The sequence below is a fragment of the Pelophylax lessonae genome (genome assembly GCF_965119305.1).
Source record: "Pelophylax lessonae genome assembly, chromosome: 12".
Taxonomy (NCBI): domain Eukaryota; kingdom Metazoa; phylum Chordata; class Amphibia; order Anura; family Ranidae; genus Pelophylax; species Pelophylax lessonae.
Window position 1 is genome coordinate 1,424,830 of NC_138779.1, and position 21,998 is coordinate 1,446,827.

General features: G+C 45.0%; 1 protein-coding gene across 1 annotated transcript in view; it reads right to left on the reverse strand.

The window, feature by feature from the left end:
• The window catches only part of VPS13D (vacuolar protein sorting 13 homolog D), a 431,274-nt gene that overhangs the window by 332,592 nt on the left and 76,684 nt on the right, over window positions 1-21,998 (reverse strand). The window contains exons 18-22 of the mRNA XM_082274036.1: window positions 19,515-19,647; window positions 12,763-14,961; window positions 11,714-11,865; window positions 4,331-5,362; window positions 1,373-1,463 (exon numbers count right to left, since the gene is read on the reverse strand). Coding sequence (XP_082130162.1) covers window positions 1,373-1,463; window positions 4,331-5,362; window positions 11,714-11,865; window positions 12,763-14,961; window positions 19,515-19,647 — 3,607 coding nt within the window. The remainder of the gene's footprint in view (window positions 1-1,372; window positions 1,464-4,330; window positions 5,363-11,713; window positions 11,866-12,762; window positions 14,962-19,514; window positions 19,648-21,998) is intronic.

Here is a 21,998-nt window from a genome sequence, read left to right on the forward strand (position 1 = left end):
GGGACTCCTCTGCACAGTCAGACTCATGGCAGATGCTAATATCAGCCCAACCGCCTGTCTTCCACATATTGCTAATTTTGCTGATTAACTCACCTATTGTCTATTAGGGACACAGGGTGACCAAGAGAATGATGGACAATTACTTAATGGACACTGAGAATATGGTTTTGAGTACTTCAAATGGGACAGTAATATTTATCCACAATATCCCTGAAGAAATCTATGATGCATTAATTCCACTGTATGAGAATGATAGAACATTGGATGAGATTTGCCTCAGACTATTTCAGGTCGTTGCCATGAAGTCTGTGATTTCTGAATAATGAAAGCAATGCTTAGATGTGGATTCCATGTACTTCAATGTAGGAGACGGACATTCTGTCACTAGGGGTCTCTTCCTATTGTCTGTATAATGGGGTGTTCTGTGTTTATACTTAGGATAATGTGTACTGTACTTTGTTTTAGCCTTGTTGCAGTGCTGAGTTAATTAGCGTGTTAAGAATATATCTTCTAGATTGTAAGCTCTAATGAGCAGGGCCCTCTAATTTCTCCTGTATTGAATTGTATTGTCTTCCCTCATATTGTAAAGCGCTGTGCAAATAAGGCGCTATATAAATCCTGTATAATAATAATATTATAACATTGTCTGGGTCTGGATTCCCATTCACATATTGTTTCTGTCCAGATGGCTGATAATTAGCTCAGGTTAATTCTATTTCTGTATACAATTTCATCTGCTGAGTCACAGCATTCATTGCATTTTGGGGAGATTTTGTGGGTGTGTTTATGGGAGTGTCATGGGGGTGTTTACTGTGTCTCTGTATTGTATAAAAGTGGGCCTTGTGCCGGGATTAAAGAGATTTGTTTTACCCTTCATTAAGTCTAGGCTGATGTTTGGGGAACCGGGGGAGCTGTAATCCCTACATCACTCAGGATTGGGGAGACGTACGATGGATATACTCAGCTGGAGTATTGGGGATCCATTACACTCTGCTCATCACCAAATCCTGTGTATGAAAACATCATTCTCCTTGCACATCATTGGTTACACAAAGCCGACACAGATTATTTACTAAGCTTAGTGAACACTTAGTCTCGCCTCCTCAAAGTAAAACTAAAGGCAAAACATTTTTTTTATTTTGGACGGAGTAAGGGGAGGATTTAATCCCTCTCAGTTTATTTTTTGCCATCTGTGTTCTGTTGGGGAGATTTTCCTTCACTTCCTGTCCCATTGACAAACAGGAAGTGAGAAGAAATCCCTCCAAAGTGAGGGGATCCAGTTTTAGTAAATCTCCTCCATTGAATGACATGTCTATAGGTTATGTGTTGGAAATGAATCTGATTTTCTGTACTCCACTGGTCCTATACTCACCGATAATTTCCAGATGGGAAGTAAGTTTGGATACACTCGCTTTCGCCAATTCACCGGCGGTCTTCTTTAACACCAGCGATAAGGAGTGAACCTTTCAATGCAAAAAGAGATAGAAGTCACAGAGTGACCAACACACAAAGGGGTCCACATCAGAGTCCACCCACCCTACTGAGAGATAGCGGATATAAACCAACCAACACACACAGGGGTCCACATCAGAGTCCACAAACCCTACTGAGAGATAGAAGACATAAACCAACCAACACACACAAAGGGGTCCACATCAGAGTCCTCCCACCCTACTGAGAGATAGCGGATATAAACCAACCAACACACACAGGGGTCCACATCAGAGTCCTCCCACCCTACTGAGAGATAGAAGACATAAACCAACCAACACACACAGGGGTCCACATCAGAGTCCTCCCACCCTACTGAGAGACAGAAGACATAAACCAACCAACACACACAGGGGTCCACATCAGAGTCCTCCCACCCTACTGAGAGATAGAAGACATAAACCAACCAACACACACAGGGGTCCACATCAGAGTCCTCCCACCCTACTGAGAGATAGCGGATATAAACCAACCAACACACACAGGGGTCCACATCAGAGTCCTCCCACCCTACTGAGAGATAGAAGACATAAACCAACCAACACACACAGGGGTCCCCATCAGAGTCCTCCCACCCTACTGAGAGATAGAAGACATAAACCAACCAACACACACAGGGGTCCACATCAGAGTCCTCCCACCCTACTGAGAGATAGAAGACATAAACCAACCAACACACACAGGGGTCCACATCAGAGTCCTCCCACCCTACTGAGAGATAGAAGACATAAACCAACCAACACACACACAGGGGTCCACATCAGAGTCCTCCCACCCTACTGAGAGATAGAAGACATAAACCAACCAACACACACACAGGGGTCCACATCAGAGTCCTCCCACCCTACTGAGAGATAGAAGACATAAACCAACCAACACACACAGGGGTCCACATCAGAGTCCTCCCACCCTACTGAGAGATAGAAGACATAAACCAACCAACACACACAGGGGTCCACATCAGAGTCCTCCCACCCTACTGAGAGATAGAAGACATAAACCAACCAACACACACACAGGGGTCCACATCAGAGTCCTCCCACCCTACTGAGAGATAGAAGACATAAACCAACCAACACACACAGGGGTCCACATCAGAGTCCTCCCACCCTACTGAGAGATAGAAGACATAAACCAACCAACACACACACAGGGGTCCCCATCAGAGTCCTCCCACCCTACTGAGAGACAGAAGACAAACCAACCAACACACACAAAGGGGTCCACATCAGAGTCCTCCCACCCTACTGAGAGATAGAAGACATAAACCAACCAACACACACAGGGGTCCACATCAGAGTCCACCCACCCTACTGAGAGATGGAAGACATAAACCAACCAACACACACAGGGGTCCCCATCAGAGTCCTCCCACCCTACTGAGAGATAGAAGACATAAACCAACCAACACACACACACAGGGGTCCACATCAGAGTCCGCTCACTCTACCGAGAGATAGCGGATATAAACCAACCAACACACACAGGGGTCCCCATCAGAGTCCCCCCACCCTACTGAGAGATAGAAGACAAACCAACTAACACACACAGGGGTCTACATCAGAGTCCTCCCACCCTACTGAGAGATAGCGGATATAAACCAACCAACACACACACAGGGGTCCAAATCAGAGTCCACCCACCCTACTGCATTGTACATTGGTCCCCCACCCACACATCACATACTGGGTGTGAGAGGAGAGCCGGTTCTGGTCGGTTTTACATCTACATCCTAGAATATCCCCCTTGGGATGGATACATGTTGGGATCTACATTTGGAATGTGTGTAAATCTAGGTGTTGTACATCACAGTTATTAATCTCATGCGGCACGGCTGCTTCTGAAAATATAATCAGTGAAGTGACTCCATCATTACATTTTATATAGGGGGAGGGGCCTTTTGAATGGGACATTATTCGTTTACCTGCACATGTCAGCACACTGTCTTCTATAGGGGCTATGTGACATACATGTGGAATGAACGGTAGATGGGTTTATGAGCAGGGCCCTCCTATGGCGTCTATAATGAATTGTCCCTCCTCTACATTGTAAAGCGCTGCGTAAACTGTTGGCGCTGTATAAATCCTGTATAATAATAAGGTATAAGATGCTGGGCGGGTTGGAATGTGAACACCTTTTTGTTACCATGGTGTTATAAAATGTGTTTGGAACATAAACACCTGAAGAAGGGCGGGGCTCTGATCTGTGGACATACAATATACTGTACATGGAAGTCTTCTAAAGAGGAGTTTTGTTATTTATGAAGGATATTCTTCGCCGGCTGTCTTCAGATTTGAAGGTTAGAGACTATAAAAGGTGTAATTAGTTGTGTCACAGACAACCTATAGCAGCCAATCACAGAACAGCTCAGCTGACATTAGGCTCCAGTGCGTTGTGGAATGGTTCCGCTCACAATGTAACATGCAGGATATTGAACCTAAATGAAGACATCACTTCTAATGTGCTGCCTACTTACAAAAATACAAAACTTTGGCAGTACATTTTTGTTCACCAAACTGAAGCAGAACCGGCAGATCAGAACCCTCTGTACATGGTGGTGCTTTGTAATGCATTGGGCTGGGTTTGCAAGGTGTGTTGGTGTGATATTTAATATAAATGCTGAGCACGTGTTGCGGTAACACACGTTAGTGCACCATGCAGGTGTGAAGACATCCCAAAGGGTCCTTCCACCAGAAAGTGACATTTCAGTTATAGGCCAGAGCTACACGGGTGAAAGTAGCATTGACTGTGACTCAGTGAAACAGAAAAGAGATGGAACCCATGGCTCCCTATAGTGGAAAGTGGGCTTCCAGAATGTTCCTCTCTGGTTTATGATTACCTTCAGATCCATTTTGGTATTAGTTTGTTCCTGGACAGGAGTGCTGATGCTGGAGCTCATTTCTGATCTCATGGCCTGCCGGCTGTCCAATGTCTCAGGCTTCATAGCATGATTGTCAGCTGTTGAACCAATTCCAAAAAAGTCTAAAATGACGACCCAGGTCTGCAGGGTAATTAACACATCAAGGCAGTTGAAATCCACATTCACACTGCGATTGATCCGTTTGTACTTTGAGGAGAATTCTGGGTGCTGTTTGTCCACCAAAAACACATTAATGTGGACCAAGGAGTCATCAAAGTCGTCCTTCAGGCTGGATGGCTTGGACCTCTCTGACGTTGGGGAAGGTGGGGGAGTTGATGGGTACTCGGAATCAAGGTCTTCGCTCCGTTTCTTGCGAGAAGTGCTGGTTGGTCTTTGATATAACTGGAAGACGTTTGGTGCTTCTTCCATATGAGAAGGAAGAGACCGCGGCATGTCCGGATATTCAGCATGAGAAACCAATGGACACGACTGTGACAAATATTCCTTGTGGGCCAAACTTGATGTTTTCGGAGCCCCCCGTGACACCATCAGATTCTTGTACTTTGAGTCAGGATTCTTTTCCAGTAAGTCTTCCATCAGAAGGGAACGTAAGGCTATCTGTATGGCCAGGGTGTGGGGGTGCTCTTTATTAAATTCAATGTCAAAGTCTTGAAATCTGAGACTGACGAGACCTTGAGAACCGAGTGTGAGATCTCCGCTCAGCTGGATCTGGAGCTCAGAGATGCTGAAATTGGCCTGAATCTGAGTAAAGGGTTTGACCTCCTGAGTAGACACGGATTTGCTGGCTATGGGGCGAAGGTGAGGAGCTTTGAACAGATGGGTCTCTTTCTGCTCAATGAAAACCTCAGGAGCTTTAGGAGCGGATTTATCCGGGGTGGTTGGACCCGAGGTGCTGGTGGAGGACTGAGGCAACTTATTCACATCTCCACTGTAGACCAAGTTGTCCAGAGTCTGCAGGACCTGCTCATATACGAGCTTTGCCAGAACAACCTGCAGGGAGAAAAAACAAGATCATCATTTAAAATGACTACAACTCCTACAGTACAACACTCAATGCAAAAGCCGTACCGAAAATTCCTGCTGACCTGGAGAAACGGAAATTAGAGAGGATTTCCCCAAGGCGCAAAAAAAATGTAAATCTATAAATACATTCCATATAAACCAGCACACCTACGTCCACGCTGCTTTTCTAGTCTTGTGGACCCTTTTCCAGGCCGCCTCTGTGCAGCCGCTGTCCCTGCGCCATTTTGAAAATGATGTCGTCCTGCACATGTGTGAAATGGAACGCATGATTTTTTTAACAGCAAAGAACGCTAATGCCGTACGGGGCATGTGCAAAAAGAGGCGTGTGACATCATGGCCTTCCTGTCACACATGTGCAGTATATGAATTCCTCAGGATCTTGCAGCCTAAAGCAGTTTTAAAGCCGAAACATTTTTTACCCAAATGCATTCCTTGCATTAAAGTAGAACTATAGGCAAAACTTTTTCTTTCATTTTGGATAGAATTAGGATGGGTTATAACCCCTGTGAGATTTTATTTTTCCCATCTGTGCCCCATTGAGGAGATTTCACTTCACTTCCTGTCCCATAACTCAGTGGTCCTCAACTCCGGTCCTCAGGGCACACTAACAGGCCAGAATTTAAGTATTACCTTGGGGAGATGCAGACTAGAGTACTGCAATCACTGAGCAGCAAATGATATCACCTGGGATGGATTTCTGTTATCTTGCAAACCTGGCCTGTTAGTGGGCCCTGAGGACCGGAGTTGAGGACCGCTGTCATAACCAAACAGGAAGTGAGAGGAAATCCCTGCAAATTAAGGGAATTCCTTTGGGGCCCCCCAGGTCACCAGAACTAGTGTCCTCTTTGGAAGGTTTCCCTCTAAACTCTATCCAAAACTACAAAAAATTTTGCCTTTGGCTATACTTTAAGGTAAAAAATGTTTCAGCATCAAATTTGGCCCCTCACCCCCCCTTTTATTTACCTGAGCCCTCATTGGATCCAGTGCATGTTTGCTGCTCTCCTCACCCCTCACTTCTGGGTCTCACTGGCTTTGCTGAGGCATTTGTAGCCATTGGCTCCCAGTGCTCTCAATCAAAGCCAGTGATGCGGGAGCAGGGGGGGGGGGGGGGGGGGGGTCCCACTGTCTGTGTCAATGGACGCATCAGCACCGCTCGGGAGCGAGCACGCACAAGTGCATGGAGGAACTGGACAGAGAGGAGGAGCCAGGAGTGTCGCGAGGGCCTGAGAAGAGGAGGATGGGGGCTGCTCTGTGAAATTCCTATACACAGAGAGTATAGAGATGTTATTTTTTAATCTTCCCTTACAATCACTTCATTATCGGATCGCCTTGAAGGCACCACTTACAATGCCTTCCCAGAGTGCATCTGTGCAGCTTTCACAAACCATGTGTTAAGTGAGCGCTATAAGGCCTCAGCCGCCTGCACAACAATGAGAATATATAACCTTCTAAATGACGAATACAAAAAATGTGTGCAGTGCTAAACAATATCAATAAAACACGAAGTGCTGTGCTTGTGAAAAATAAAGAGTCCAAAGGTGCATAAAAAGTCCATAATCCAGAGATTATAATAAAGTGTCCATCGTGCATAGAGATTGTCCGAACACTCACCAGATGTATTATCATATAATGCAGTGGGAATTGATACACTCCGAATGAATAATACTTGGTAGAGATCACAGTGGAGGAAGCACTTTGTTTGGCCCAATCGCATTCACACAGCATATCCAGCGCTCGGCGACCCCTAAGGGGTGGTCCCACAGACCAGGCCAGCTTTCCTGCTTTCGTTTGGATTGTTGTTCAGGCCCATTTATTTGCGTTTTCGGGTGAGTGCATGCATATGGTGAAGGAGGAGCACCTTTTCAAGATTATTATTCATTCGGAATGTATCAATTCCCACTGCATTATATGATAATACATCTGGTGAGTGTTCGGACACTCTCTATGCACGATGGACACTTTATTATAATCTCTGGATTATGGACTTTTTATGCACCTTTGGACTCTTTCTTTTTCACAAGCACAGCACTTCGTGTTTTATTGATATTGTTTAGCGCTGCACACATTTTTTGTATTCATCTGTGCAGCTTTGTCACGAGTGCCTACAGGGGAACCAGGAAGTGGACCCAAAAAAGGTAAATGAACCAGGAACTGTATTTTTAATCAGAGTTGATGATTTTACATCAGGATGCAGCGATGTGAAATTCACTAAAAGGCGGAAAGGTCCACTTCAAGAGGAGATAAGTATGGAGCATAGGCAATGTCAATTTCTTCTGATCATGCCTTTATAGAAGGCCAGTTGCTACCAGAAGAAGGTAATACTAGAAAGCTGGGACATGCTGTAGAAGGGCAGTGGAGGTAAATTTATGTCATGCCTACGCGGCTACACAAATCTATTATAGCAAGTTGGTATAATACAAGGAAAGAAGAAAATGTGCACAGGAGCCCAAACATAATGTCATTCCTACACAGAACACAGCAATCAGCTGAAGGCATTCTAAATAAAGAAAACCTAATAAACATGGTGTTGGTCTCCTGATCGCACTCTATTGGCTGCCCTTTATGTGACGCACTTTTCTCTGCAGACTGCAATGTCTTTGATAAATATACCACCTTTTCCCTAAATGACTCCAGTACATGATCTATTGAAAACCCCCCAAATATCAACTATCAGGTTTGGGGAGCATATTATGGGGCTGGTCCTTGATGCAGGATACCTTAGCATGGGGAGTCAAGGACACACAAAACTGAGAATCCTTTACTGTGTGGTATGTCCTGATGGTGGAAGAGACTCCCCAGCATGTTCTCTTCTATGTTGTCTTCTGAGGATTCTATGGTAATGGAATGCCTTAATAATTTCAGCGATCGCTCCACAGATCCAGATGAAGAGGATCAACTGACCCTAGAGACTTCTTGAACGAATGCTCCAATTAAATGAAAGATTTGTAATACGATATCATGTGTATGTGTGATACATCTATGGAGAACCTGGAAAGTCCCAGTAGGTCCACAATCTATATCAAAATGCAATGGGGAAACCCTTTTTTTTGTAAGATATTGTTTAGGACCAAAATGAAGAATGTGAGGGTTCGGTCCAGTCATGAACCCATCTCCAGCAATGAAGAATGTAAAGGTCAAGTCCAACCATGAACCCATCTCCAGTATGTAAGAATGTGAAGGTCAGGTCCAACCATGAACCCATCTCCAACAATGAAGACAGTAAAAGTCAGGTCCAACTATGAACACACCTCCAGCAATGAAGAATGTGAAGGTCAGGTCCAATCACAAACCCATCTCCGGGAATGAAGAATGTGAAGATCAGTTCCAACCATGAACCCATCTCCAGCAATGAAGAATGCAATGGTCAGGTCCAGTCATGAACACACCTCAAGCAATGAAGAATGTGAAGGTTAGGTCCAATCATTTAGACACCTCCAGCAATGAAGAAGGTCAAGGTCAGGTCCAATCATGAACCCATCTCTGTACTGAAGAATGTGAAGGTCATGTCCAATCACAAACCCATCTATAGCAATGAAAAATGTGAAGGTCAGGTCCAATCATGAACCCATTCCCAGCAATAAAAAATGTGAAGGTCGGGTCCAATCATGAACCCATCTCCAGCAATGAAGAATTTGAAGGTCAGGTCCAATCACAAACCCATCTCCAGCAATGAAAAATGTGAAGGTCAGGTCCAATCATGAACCCATTCCCAGCAATAAAAAATGTGAAGGTCGGGTCCAATCATGAACCCATCTCCAGCAATGAAGAATTTGAAGGTCAGGTCCAATCACAAACCCATCTCCAGCAATGAAAAATGTGAAGGTCAGGTCCAATCATGAACCCATTCCCAGCAATAAAAAATGTGAAGGTCAGGTCCAATCACAAACCCATCTCCAGCAATGAAAAATTTGAAGGTCAGGTCCAATCACGAACCCATCTCCAGCAATGAAAAATGTGAAGGTCAGGTCCAATCATGAACCCATTCCCAGCAATAAAAAATGTGAAGGTCAGGTCCAATCACAAACCTATCTCCAACAATGAAGACGGTAAAGGTCAGGTCCAACCATGAACCCATCTCCAGCAATGAAGAACGCTAAGGTCAGGTCCAATCATGAACACACCTCAAGCAATGAAGAGTGTGAAGATCAGGTTCAATCATGAACCCATCCCCAGCAATGAAGAATGTGAAGGTCAGGTCCAATCACAAACCCATCTACAGCAATGAAAAATGTGAAGGTCAGGTCCAATCATGAACCCATTCCCAGCAATAAAAAATGTGAAGGTCAGGTCCAATCACAAACCCATCTCCAGCAATGAAAAATTTGAAGGTCAGGTCCAATCACGAACCCATCTCCAGCAATGAAAAATTTGAAGGTCAGGTCCAATCACGAACCCATCTCCAGCAATGAAAAATGTGAAGGTCAGGTCCAATCATGAACCCATTCCCAGCAATAAAAAATGTGAAGGTCAGGTCCAATCACAAACCTATCTCCAGCAATGAAGAATGTGAAGATCAGGTCCAACCATGAACCCATCTCCAACAATGAAGACGGTAAAGGTCAGGTCCAACCATGAACCCATCTCCAGCAATGAAGAACGCTAAGGTCAGGTCCAATCATGAACACACCTCAAGCAATGAAGAGTGTGAAGGTCAGGTCCAATCATGAACCCATCCCCAGCAATGAAGAATGTGAAGGTCAGGTCCAATCACAAACCCATCTACAGCAATGAAAAATTTGAAGGTCGGGTCCAATCATGAACACATCTTCAAAATTGAAAAATGTGAAGTGAAGATCCAATAACGAACCCATTCCCAGCAATAAAGAATGTGAAGGTCAGGTCCAATCACAAACCCATCTCCAGCAATTAGGAATGTGAAGTGAAAGTCCAACCATGAACCCATCCCCAGCAATGAAGAACGCAAAGGTCAGGTCCAATCATGAACCCATCTCCAGTATGTAAGAATGTAAAAGGTCAAGTCCAATCATGAACCCACTTCCAGTAATGAAGAATGCAAAGGTCAGGTCCAACCATGAACACACCTCCAGCAATGAAGAATGTGAAGGTCGGGTCCAATCATGAACACATCTCAACAATGAAGAATGTGAAGGTCAGGTCCAATCATGAACCCATCTCCAGCAATTAGGAATGTGAAGTGAAAGTCCAACCATGAACCCACCCCCAGCAATGAAGAATGTGAAGGTCAGGTCCAATCATGAACCCATCTCCAGCAATGAAGAATGTGAAGGTCAGGTCCAATCATGAACACATCTCAACAATGAAGAATGTGAAGGTCAGGTCCAATCATGAACACATCTCCAGCAATGGAGAATGCAAAGGTCAGGTCCAGTCATGAACACACCTCAAGCAATGAAGAATGTAAAGGTCCGGTCCAATCATTTAGACACCTCCAGCAATGAAGAATGTCAAGGTCAGGTCCAATCACAAACCCATCTCCAGCAATAAAAAAAGTGAAGGTCAGGTCCAATCATGAACCCATCTCCAGCAATGAAGAATGTGAAGGTCAGGTCCAATCACAAACCCATCTCCAGCAATGAAGAGTTTGAAGATCAGGTCCAATCATGAACCCATCTCCAGCAATGAAAAATGTGAAGGTCAGGTCCAATCATGAACCCATTCCCAGCAATAAAAAATGTGAAGGTCAGGTCCAATCACAAACCTATCTCCAGCAATGAAGAATGTGAAGATCAGGTCCAACCATGAACCCATCTCCAACAATGAAGACGGTAAAGGTCAGGTCCAACCATGAACCCATCTCCAGCAATGAAGAATCCAAAGGTCAGGTCCAATCATGAACACACCTCAAGCAATGAAGAATGTGAAGGTCAGGTTCAATCACAAACCCATCTACAGCAATGAAAAATTTGAAGGTCAGGTCCAATCATGAACACATCTTCAAAATTGAAAAATGTGAAGTAAAGATTCAATCACGAACCCATCCCCAGCAATAAAGAATGTGAAGGTCGGGTCCAATCATGAACACATCTCAACAATGAAGAATGTGAAGGTCAGGTCCAATCATGAACCCATCTCCAGCAATTAGGAATGTGAAGTGAAAGTCCAACCATGAACCCATCCCCAGCAATGAAGAGTGTGAAGGTCAGGTCCAATCATGAACACATCTCCAGCAATGAAGAGTGTGAAGGTCAGGTCCAATCATGAACATATCTCAACAATGAAGAATGTGAAGGTCAGGTCCAATCATGAACACATCTCCAGCAATAGTTCTAACTCTTAGCAATCCACTGAGAGCGCCTTCCTCGCTCACCTACACAACCCCATACATAACAGACTTACCTGAACATTATTGACCAGATTTCCCTGAATCTTTAAGATGCTTTCCACCTCTAAAGGGTCTTCGTTGAATGGAAAGGTCGTCTTGCAGTCTCTTTCTAGATTAAACTTCTCCATTTTGAACTGTATGGTCGTGTTGTGTAATATGTGGAAAGCTGGAGAATTAAAAAACAATATTTTACAACTGCGGGTCATGAATGGGAAAACCACAACAAAGCCTACAAAGATATCCAGGAATATGGAACATCCCTCTAAATGGAGCTCCCTGGGGCTCTGCTGGTTATAAATTACAGCCGCTGTGACAGCTATCTGACTGAGCGGCTCAGCCTGAACATCATCCATGTAAACCCCAACAAAGAGCTTCTCTTATCTGCTCTCTTTTAGCCCCGTAAATATCTCATTGGAAGTGTCTTGTTATATCTGATCAATAAGGGTAGAAACAAACATACAGATCGTGTCAGAAATTCAGAGCTGTCCCGTGTCCTCGACATGGGTCCCGTGTCCTCGACATGGGTCCTCTACATGGGTCCTGTGTTATCTCAAGGAGAGTAGTTAGCCCTCAAAGTTCTTGTAATGGGACTCTACAGTATGAATAGCCCTTGTGTGTTAGAGATGGGATAGTAGGTGGGTCTGAACAGTTTGGTAAAATACAGTTGAGCAGGGCTGACACCGCTCAGTCCACAAAAATTCTGTGTTGTCAGCTCACAGCAGGATTCGGGAGAGCATTTCTGACATTTTATCGGGTATTTTTCTATTCTTGGAGAATCTCTGAAGAGATAAAATATGGGGAAATGAGCGTGTACTGCAGAGATGTACTGTATATGTATTTATTTTCTGCTGATATGCACCCTGATAGAGAACAGGCCAGTCCTCTCCGCTTACCCCCACAAATGATATAAAATCATGAAAGCGCAACGAAGAAAAACCTTTCTACTCAGCAATTTATCAGCGAGGATGCTGACTGCGCTGTCTGACAGCAGATCTACCTTCTTGTTGCCACAACTCTTCATACAAAGACATGAAATGAAAATATGAAATTTATTTAAACTCACCTTGATTCTTCTGCAAAGACTCAAAGAAATCATGGCGGGTGAAATGCGCCTCCTCCTGGCTGCTCACACTGGCTGAGCCGGACCGCGAGGATTCAGATTCTGAACGCCGATATTCTTTATGAGAGAGAATATTGCTGTTCAATGAGTAGAGCTTTATATCTCTGATCTCAACATGTATCCGGTCACTACTTGAGTGGTCCTCATCGGACACAAAGTTCTGAATAGATATCTGACCGAGGTGTCCAACAAGAAGTTCTGTGCTCCCGGGAGTTCGGGGGATGGACACAACCGGAGACTCTATATTAATGTTAAGAATGAGTTTTACTGTATCCATCTTGGCAGTGACGGGACTGAACCCATCATAGTCGTCCTCGTACTGTACAGAGTCCCGATGTTTGCGCGGAGTTTCGAAGAGTGACACCATCTCGCTGTACTCGGCGGTTTTGGTGGCCAGCACAGAGGAGACTTTTGAAGCCGCAGTCTTTAGCATGTTCCGGAAGTTGTCTTCCAGCTCATCCATTGATAGGGTCAGCTCTTTCAGAAACTTGGCTGAGTGGTTATAATGCAAAGACGCCATTTTAAGGTTAAGTGCAAATTCTTCTTTGGACTTCTCAACAAAAGTAAAACTCAGCGCCTCCATCGGACTATATTGGGAGTCTCGTTTAACAAACATGGCCTCCAGAGCCTCGACATCGCATCCTTGGCCTTCATAGGCAGCCGTGTTCCCTATACTGATCACATATTGTTTTTTTGAGGAATCCTGGGCAAGGTCTATAAGCTGGAGACAGCCGAGAGATCCATTGACATCAAATCTACTCCCTAGAGCGACGTTCACCCTCGTACCACCAATGCTGGCCGTGGCAATCTTCTTTCCACTACTTCTTCCATCCGGGGTATTAATTGTCCGGAAGAGAAGGATGTTTAACCTGTGAATGTCAATTGCCACCCGAGTGTTCTGCTCATACGTTGACTGAAAGAATTCTTGCTCTGTAAAGTTGCTTTCATAATTGTCCTTTAAAGGTTGAGGACTGGCCTCATCGTTCTCTCTCGGAAAAGACTTCTGAAGAAAACCAATGAGCGCGACCATCGTCTCCGGATTAAGGATGATGTCCAAATTGTTGACCTGGACAGTCATGACTTGCAAGGAGCTGTCCAAGTTCATTGAAGGACATTCGGAGCTGACGAACTGATATTCCAGCCGGATGAGAGATTCCTGATCTTTTAGGCTCATGTTTTCAAAGGAAGCACATTTATTTTTAAATGTGAATGGACCAGAAGGTGAAAGGTCATTGTCCGATGCTGGAGACTGGGCTCTGCTGTCACGAAGACTCCCAGTTGGCGCATCCAAGCAAAGATTCTTGTGGGAAGCCATGAGAAGGTCAAAGTCAGGGCCGTAGGTTTGCATGGTGTCCACCATGAGTAGACCATGAACGGTCAGGGCCACCTCTACATCATACGGTCGTTTTACAAGATTGGCATTACAGCCAAACACTTTAAGAAGGGAAATGTACCGCCCGCAGCTTTCCACACCGAGCTGCATATAGTTGATTTTAAATTCAGCCAGAAGAAGCTTAGACTCTACAAGAACCTCGCGGGTGTGCTGCTCCAGGGTGACAATGCTTTGGGTCAGATTCATCACAGAATCCTTCATCCTTCCATTGCTTTCTGTATCAGAGAATATTTTCTCTTTCCTGAGAAGCAGATTATCAGACGTCTTGGTTTCAGCATTTGCCAAGCTGGTAAAACATTTCTTCAAAGCAAAGATCTTGTCTTCATTGATGTGAATTTTTAGATCTGGCAGTGTGCCGGAAAGCATTGCCCCAGGATACTGAGGATCCGACGTGTAAATCAATCGACGTTCCAACTGTAAGTGGACATTGAACTTCTCCACAACGTGAGTCGGGCCGACTTCATTGTCCTGGAGATGCTTCCAGTTGTCCTTCACATGCCCAACCATGATCTGCAAATCTTTGCATGACAGCGAGTATTTCTCATACATTTTATCGCTCAGCAGGTAAGCTTCCAGCTGCTCCTCGCTCAGCTCCGTCCCACTGTAGCTGGCGGTGTCAGACCCCGCTTTGGCCTCCGCTTCGGGGGGAGGGCTGCTTGTTGGGGTTGCTAGAGGAGTTTTGTATTCTTCGTCACTTAAATCATTTGTCTCTGCAGATAAATGATCTGTGGCCTTCCTTTTACCCTGATCTGATGAGAAAATAACAAAAATGAGGCATAAGATTAAATATTCTCCATAGTTAAAGTGGTTCTAAAGACAGAAAGTATTTTATCTTAATGCATTTTATGTATTACCCTTCAGTGTGCAGAAGCCCCCCTCAGCCCCCCCCTAATACTTACCTGAGCCCCATCTCCATCCAGCCATGTTGCACAAGTGCCTCAGCCGTCCGGGACTCCCCCTCCTCATTGGCTGAGACAGCAGCGGAGTGACATTGGCTCCCGCTGCTGTCAAAGTCAGTGAGCCAATGAGGGGAGAGAGAGAGAGAGCGAGAGACAGAGAGGGGGGGGGCGAGCCACAGCTCCATGTCTGAATGGGCACACAGAGCAGAGACTCGGCTCGGGTGCCCCCATAGCAAGCTGCTTTCAAAAAGGGAGGGGCCAGGAGTGCCGGAGGGGGACCCCAGAAGAGGAGGATCGGGGCTGCTCTGTGCAAAACCCTTAGACCCGGTCCACACTCGCGTGACTGGTCAGCCTGACATGTCGCGGTCCATTCTGTGCTACGGGAACTGTTCTAATAGGAGTGACACAAGTCGCTCAGAGTTAGAAAAAGGGTCCTGTACTACTTCGGGGCGACCTCGGAGTGACTCACATAGACTTCCATTATGTGAAGTCACTGAAGTCGTGGTGCATGGGACTGCACAAGTCGCCCCCGAAGTAGTAAGGAGTCGTGCCGCCCCGGTGTGAACCGAGCCTTACAGAGCCGGGAAGCAGAACAGGTTTGGTACTTTGAAACAAACAAAATACTCTAAATATCACTTTAAAAATGCCTTTAACCACTTGCTGTCTGGCCCAATTTATAAATTTGTCACATGTTAAAATCAGCATTTCAATCACAGGCAGTGAGCCAATGAGGAGAGAGTGGGGGGCGGGGCCGAGCTGCACTCTTTGTGTGAGCGAGCCTGCTTGAGTGCCCCTATAACAAGGGGCTTAGCTATTGGAGGCACTCGGCAGGGGGGAGGAGCCAGGACCACCAGCGGGGGACCCAAAAAAAGATAGAATTTGGGCTGCTCTGTGCAGAACTTTTAGTGCCAGTTCACACTAGGGCGACCTGGTCGCCTCACAGGTCGCCTCCCATAGAGAAGCTGTGGACCCGTTCTGATAGGAGGGACACAAGTTGCTCCGACCTAGAAAAAGGGTCCGGAGCTTCTTTGGGGCGACCAGGAGGCGACCGCCATAGACTTCAATGTTATGAAGTCCGTGGCGGCCGCTCCGAGGTCGCGGCGCGCTGCTCGCACCGCGACCTCGGAGGTCGCCACCTAAAGTAGCGTCGCGGTAGTGTGAACCGGCGCTTACAGAGCTGGTAACTAGAACATGTTTGTTTTTTTTGTTTTTTTCCAAACAGTGAGTTTATTAAACAAAAAAAAAAGAAAAACCAATAAGTTTTACAACAACATTTGGAAGGACTGTGCATATACAATACATTTGTGGCCAAAAAAAACATTGCATATAGGCAGTGGTATCAACCTGTCAAGACATTCAGTTAAGACAAATAGTGCAAAGAAACGGACATAAGAATTCTAAGTGGCAAAAGGCGGGGGGTCAACTGCAAGTGTCGGACCTCTGTATCCAATGACCCCCATATTTTATTACATTTAGTGGGGTTACCCCTGTGCTTATACATAAGTCTATGATAAGGAAAGATAACATGTTTGTGCGTTTGTAAATGGCTACGCAAACAAATCTTTTTTTAGGTCCCCGGCTGGTGGTCTTGGCTCCTCCCCCATGCTGAGTGCCTCCAACAGGTAAGCCTCTTGTTATTGGGGCACTCAAGCCAGTGTAGCTCGCCCCCCCCCCCTCGCTCTCTCCTCATTGGCTCACTGGCTGTAATTGACAGCAACAAGAGACAATGGCTCCCACTGCTGTGTGAGCCAGTAAAGAGAGAAAGACCTGGGAGAGCCACTGCTCTAATGCACAGTGCTGGATGAAGATGGGGCTCAGGTAAGTATAAGGGGGGGGGGGCTGCACACAAAATAATTTTTACCTTACTGCATAGAATGAAGAAAACCTTCTGCCTTTAGAACCACTTTCATGCATTTAAATGCCTACAAATACAATAAAATACCAAATTTTCTGGTAAATTATAAAAGATGATGTTGTGTAATTGATACCAAACATAAAAATGTAAATGGTCACCATTTTCCAGCCATGCACAAACTGCGGTACCTAAAACGGTCCCCTAATCCTAAGATAATGCAATAAGAGGCCTTTCCAGGTCATCAGTTTGGAGTGAATGGTGAATTATGGGTGTAAAATGATTGCGCTCTCCGACATTCACAGCCATCCCACATGTGTGCTTCACACTTTACATATCTGTCCCGGGACACACATGTGGGATTGCATTTGTGTGTATGTGCGAGGGGACGGGGTGCTTTTACGATCGTTGCCTGGTTTACAAAACAGACGACTGACAGGTGAAAACAAATGGTGCCAAGATTATGGCTGCAGCCACCACTTTGTGTTAACCACTTAAGCCCTGGAGGATTTGGCTGCTCAAAGACCAGGCCCTATTTACTGCGTGATTTTAACGGACAATTGCGCGGTCGTGCGACGCTGTACTCAAATGAAATTGTCGTCCTTTTTTTTCCCACAGAGATTTCTTTTGGTGGTATTTGATCTCCTGTACGATTTTTATTTTTTGCGCTATAAACAAAAAAAGAGCGATAATTCTGAAAAAATAACAATATTTTTCACATTTTTTATATGAAATTCCCCCCCCCCCCCCAAAAAAAAACATGTAAAAATCAAAATTTTTTAACATTTTGGGCTCTTTCACACACGGGCGATCCGATCAGATCCGGTTCCTGTCAGTTTTTTAGGTGGATCTGATCGGATCCTCCATGCAGCTCTATGGGGCAGCGGGTGTCAGCGGAGGTCACCTCCACTGACACCCGCTGCCATCCGCATCCGATCCTGTGCTGAAATCTGGACGGATGGAAACCCTATTTTTCCATCCGTTCAGTAATCGGAGCGGATCGGATCTGATGAGAGCGGACAAGCAGTCCGCTCTCATCAGATCCCCCATAGAGGGCAGCGGGGGCTGAGACACCTCCCTCTCTGCTCTGCAAGCGGAGACGGAGTTGTCATCTGCCTGGCTCAGCGGGGATTGCGGATCGATCCCTGCTGAGCAACACAGATCCGCCTACGGAGCGGACCGTGTGAAAGAGTCCTTTAGGTCAATTTGTTTTCTGCTACCTATGTTTGGTAAAAAAAAAAAAAAAAAAAAAATCAAAATAAGTGTATTTTGATTGGTTTGCGCAAAATGTATTGCGTTTACTAACTATGGGAAAGATTTCTGTAATTTTTATTGTTTTTTTTTTTAACGAGTAATGGCGGCGATCTGCGATTTTTTTTTTGCGGGACTGCGACATTGCGGCGGACAGATCGGACCCCGTACTGACATTTTTGACACTTTTGGGGGTACCAGTGACATTACTACAGTAATCAGGGCTATATATATATGCACTGTCACTGTATTAATGACACTGGCAGGGAAGGGGTTAACTTTATTAGAGATCAAGGGGTTAAGTGTGTCCCTAGGGGTGTGATTCCAACTGTGGGGGGGGGCGTGGCTTTTGATGTAACCACAGAGACATACGATCCTACATAGAAGGATTCCATAGTCTCTGCAGTTACACCAGGGAGCATGACAGGCGGCTTTGTTTACATCAGCCGCCTGCCTTTCTCCCTCTCCAGTGGGAGATCGCGAGTGACCGGCGGAGATCGGAGCCCCCGGTCACTCGCACTGGGACCTCAGTGAACGAGCAGGGGTGGGAGCGTGCCTCCGGCGGCGTGCGCTGGCCCTCTACAGGTTCCTGGGCGAGTGACGTAGTACTACGTCACTTTGCCCAGGAGGGGCTGACTGCCTCAGTAAATGTACTTGTGGCGGTCAGCAAGTGGTTAAAGTCATTGAAAAGCTGGATTTTTGTTTTATTATAATAAACATATTGTACTCACCGGCTCTGTAATGGTTTTGCACAGAGCAGCCCTGATTCTCCTATAACAAGCCACTTGCTATGGGGGCACCCGCGCATTCTTGCCCCTAGACTCACCCCCTGCTCTCTCCTTTCTGGCCAATGAGGAGGGAGAGAGCTGAGCGAGCCTCTGATGTTTCGGAAGGGAGCTGCAAGCAAGTTTTTTACCTTAAAGTGGCTGTAAACCCCCGGGTACTGTTTGTACCTATAGATACGTCTATGATAAGGTTACCTATAGGTACAGTAAAATATCTCCTAAACTTGCACCGTTTAGGAGATATTTACATTGCATGCAGCTGACGTCATCGGCGCATGCGCTCTGAAGTAACAGCCGCCTGCACCGTTCCTTCAGAGCCCTGTGCCTGCGCGCATGCAGCTCTACTCTGGTCCTCCTCCAGGTGTCAGGGTTCCTCTCATAGAAACCATTCTGTAGAGAATGTCGTTTTCTGCAATGACAATTTATAAGAGAAGCCGGAATCGGCTGATAAAAGGAAGACGTTCTCTCTGATGGCTTCCACACACAGAGTCCTTCTACCTACAGATCATCCGTACCGTGAGAATTGGTAAGCAGGATTCTTCCAAGATCCACCACCACCAATACCGGATCCTGGCACACAAAATCATCCGGAAAGATCACCTGGGGAGCCGAGATATCCAAACGTATCGTCCAGCGCCTGCTGTTCTCCTGTACAGAGGAAGAAACAAATCAATATATTTATTCATATATAAATCTGAATATAATCCTGAGCTCCGATCATCAATATAAACCTGAGCTCCGATCATCAATATAAACCTGAGCTCCGATCATCAATATAAACCTGAGCTCCGATCATCAATATAAACCTGAGCTCCAATCATCAATATAAACCTGAGCTCCGATCATCAATATAAACCTGAGCTCCGATCATCAATATAAACCTGAGCTCCGATCATCAATATAAACCTGAGCTCCGATCATGGATATAAACCTGAGCTCCGATCATAAATATATAACCCTGAGCTCCGATCATCAATATAAACCTGAGCTCCGATCATAAATATAAACCTGAGCTCCGATCATAAATATAAACCTGAGCTCCGATCATCAATATAAACCTGAGCTCCGATCATCAATATAAACCTGAGCTCCGATCATCAATATAAACCTGAGCTCCGATCATCAATATAAACCTGAGCTCCGATCATTAATATAAAGCTGAGCTCCGATCATCAATATAAACCTGAGCTCCGATCATCAATATAAACCTGAGCTCCGATCATCAATATAAACCTGAGCTCCGATCATCAATATAAAGCTGAGCTCCGATCATCAATATAAACCTGAGCTCCGATCATCAATATAAACCTGAGCTCCGATCATCAATATAAACCTGAGCTCCGATCATCAATATAACCCTGAGCTCCGATCATGGATATAAACCTGAGCTCCGATCAAATATAAACCTGAGCTCCGATCAAATATAAACCTGAGCTCCGATCATGAATATAAACCTGAGCTCCGATCATGAATATAAACCTGAGCTCCGATCATAAATATAAACCTGAGCTCCGATCATCAATATAAACCTGAGCTCCGATCATCAATATAAACCTGAGCTCCGATCATCAATATAAACCTGAGCTCCGATCATCAATATAAACCTGAGCTCCGATCATCAATATAAACCTGAGCTCCGATCATCAATATAAACCTGAGCTCCGATCATCAATATAAACCTGAGCTCCGATCATAAATATAAACCTGAGCTCCGATCATCAATATAAACCTGAGCTCCGATCATCAATATAAACCTGAGCTCCGATCATCAATATAAACCTGAGCTCCGATCATCAATATAAACCTGAGCTCCGATCATGAATATAAACCTGAGCTCCGATCATGAATATAACCCTGAGCTCCGATCATAAATATAACCCTGAGCTCCGATCATCAATATAAACCTGAGCTCCGATCATCAATATAAACCTGAGCTCCGATCATCAATATAAACCTGAGCTCCGATCATCAATATAAACCTGAGCTCCGATCATCAATATAAACCTGAGCTCCGATCATCAATATAAACCTGAGCTCCGATCATGGATATAAACCTGAGCTCCGATCAAATATAAACCTGAGCTCCGATCATAAATCTAATCCTGAGCTCCGATCATAAATATAAACCTGAGCTCCGATCATCAATATAAACCTGAGCTCCGATCATAAATCTAATCCTGAGCTCCGATCAAATATAAACCTGAGCTCCGATCATGAATATAAACCTGAGCTCCGATCATGGATATAAACCTGAGCTCCGATCATAAATATAAACCTGAGCTCCGATCATCAATATAAACCTGAGCTCCGATCATCAATATAAACCTGAGCTCCGATCATCAATATAAACCTGAGCTCCGATCATCAATATAAACCTGAGCTCCGATCATCAATATAAACCTGAGCTCCGATCATCAATATAAACCTGAGCTCCGATCATCAATATAAACCTGAGCTCCGATCATCAATATAAACCTGAGCTCCGATCATCAATATAAACCTGAGCTCCGATCATCAATATAAACCTGAGCTCCGATCATCAATATAAACCTGAGCTCCGATCATCAATATAAACCTGAGCTCCGATCATGAATATAAACCTGAGCTCCGATCATAAATATAAACCTGAGCTCCGATCATCAATATAAACCTGAGCTCCGATCATCAATATAAACCTGAGCTCCGATCATCAATATAAACCTGAGCTCCGATCATCAATATAAACCTGAGCTCCGATCATCAATATAAACCTGAGCTCCGATCATGGATATAAACCTGAGCTCCGATCAAATATAAACCTGAGCTCCGATCATAAATCTAATCCTGAGCTCCGATCATAAATATAAACCTGAGCTCCGATCATCAATATAAACCTGAGCTCCGATCATAAATATAAACCTGAGCTCCGATCATGGATATAAACCTGAGCTCCGATCATGGATATAAACCTGAGCTCCGATCATCAATATAAACCTGAGCTTCGATCATAAATATAACCC